Source organism: Trachymyrmex septentrionalis, unplaced genomic scaffold (genome assembly GCF_001594115.1).
Source record: "Trachymyrmex septentrionalis isolate Tsep2-gDNA-1 unplaced genomic scaffold, Tsep1.0 scaffold22, whole genome shotgun sequence".
Lineage (NCBI taxonomy): Eukaryota > Metazoa > Arthropoda > Insecta > Hymenoptera > Formicidae > Trachymyrmex > Trachymyrmex septentrionalis.
In genome coordinates, this window is record NW_017305375.1 from 5,545,723 (window position 1) to 5,547,194 (window position 1,472).

At 26.7% G+C, this 1,472-nt stretch overlaps 1 protein-coding gene across 1 annotated transcript in view; it reads left to right on the forward strand.

Annotated features, from left to right (window-relative positions):
• Positions 1-314: 314 nt before the first annotated feature.
• The window catches only part of LOC108748411 (alpha-tocopherol transfer protein-like), a 5,064-nt gene continuing 3,906 nt past the window's right edge, over positions 315-1,472 (forward strand). Inside the window, exon 1 of the mRNA XM_018486572.1 lies at positions 315-612. Within this exon, the coding sequence (XP_018342074.1) occupies positions 441-612 (172 nt within the window). The 5' untranslated portion in view covers positions 315-440. The remainder of the gene's footprint in view (positions 613-1,472) is intronic.

Here is a 1,472-nt window from a genome sequence, read left to right on the forward strand (position 1 = left end):
TATCATGATATTTCGGACGATGTCAAGGCTAAGAATGAAAAATAGCTGATTTGTGGCTGAATAAGAGTAATAAGTATAAAATATATATTGAACAATTTTAAAAAATGATTTAAATTCGTAACATATATAAATAAAAACAGAAATTCGTACTACTTTTTATAACTAATAAATCTTCTTTTATATTATGTTATGTAATTGTAAACATTAGATATCTTAATTTACTTGTTTATTAATTTACTTGTTTAATAATATATTTATAAATAATAATAATATAAGTATAATAATAATAATATAAATATATAAGTGTGGAAAAATTTGGCATTGACTTATCTGGCTGTGTTTATCGTTAATCGTTTTTTTATACGCTTCGATATGCATGACAGTGTATCTCTACAGCTCATATACGTTCTGCTGTAAATGAAGCTTCTCGCAGTATCACGATGGCAAGCCTGCGTGGCGAGAGTGTAGAGTGTTATGCTCAACATAAGCTATTTAACGAGGAGAAAAGATATGCAGCAGCACATTTAAACGAGACTGATGAAACTAGAGAGAATGCAATCAAGGAAATCAAACGCTGGCTCGAGCAGAGTGACGACTTGCACGTACGAATCGGTAAAAGTCACAGTTATTCATGGCGAAAGCGTCGAAATATTGCTTTATAAAATTTAATTATACTTTATTATAATTCTAAAGTAATAAAACGAAATTACTTTCAATCTGCATCGACATGACGTTATATTTGACGCTTTGTTCTCTCTCTTTCTCTTAATAATAAAACAAAATAAAAAATGATATGTGTGGCGTTCGACTTCGTTACAAGAAAAAAACTAACGAGATCGGAAAGATTTAATAAATAATAGTAAATAATAATAAATAGTGATTTGATAGCAAATTTTTATGTTCGTTTCCTATTGAATTTATATACCGTTATGTTTTAAATCAAACAGTTTTCTGATCATATACCTTTGAAGAATCGAAGAATAAACAAAAGTTATTTATAGAAACACTTAAAACATAAATATATTTAAAAGTTTTTTATAGATACATTTAAAATGTAAATGTACTTTATTAAAAGTATGTTTGATTATGTGGAATATTTATTTACGCAAAATAAAAATAAATTTAATTATACGATTTATTCTTTAACAGTAATGTATGTATAATGACAATAGCGCGCGCATTGCGTTTATCAGAGACAACTAATTAATTAGCGCTTAGTGATTCTTTAATGTGATTGGTTCTTATCTTTAGTTCTTTGTTGAATTCAAGTAGAAATCAATCATTAAAGAATCACTAAGTGCTAACTGATTAGTTTTCTCTACTGAACGCAACTATTACGTTCAGAAATAGCAACAATTAAATAGCTGTTTAATAACTAACAATAAATAAAGGGCAAAGTGAGAGTCAACACATTTCTATAAAAAAAAGTCATCTAATTAAAAGAATAAATTATCAATAAAGAAAAAATAAAA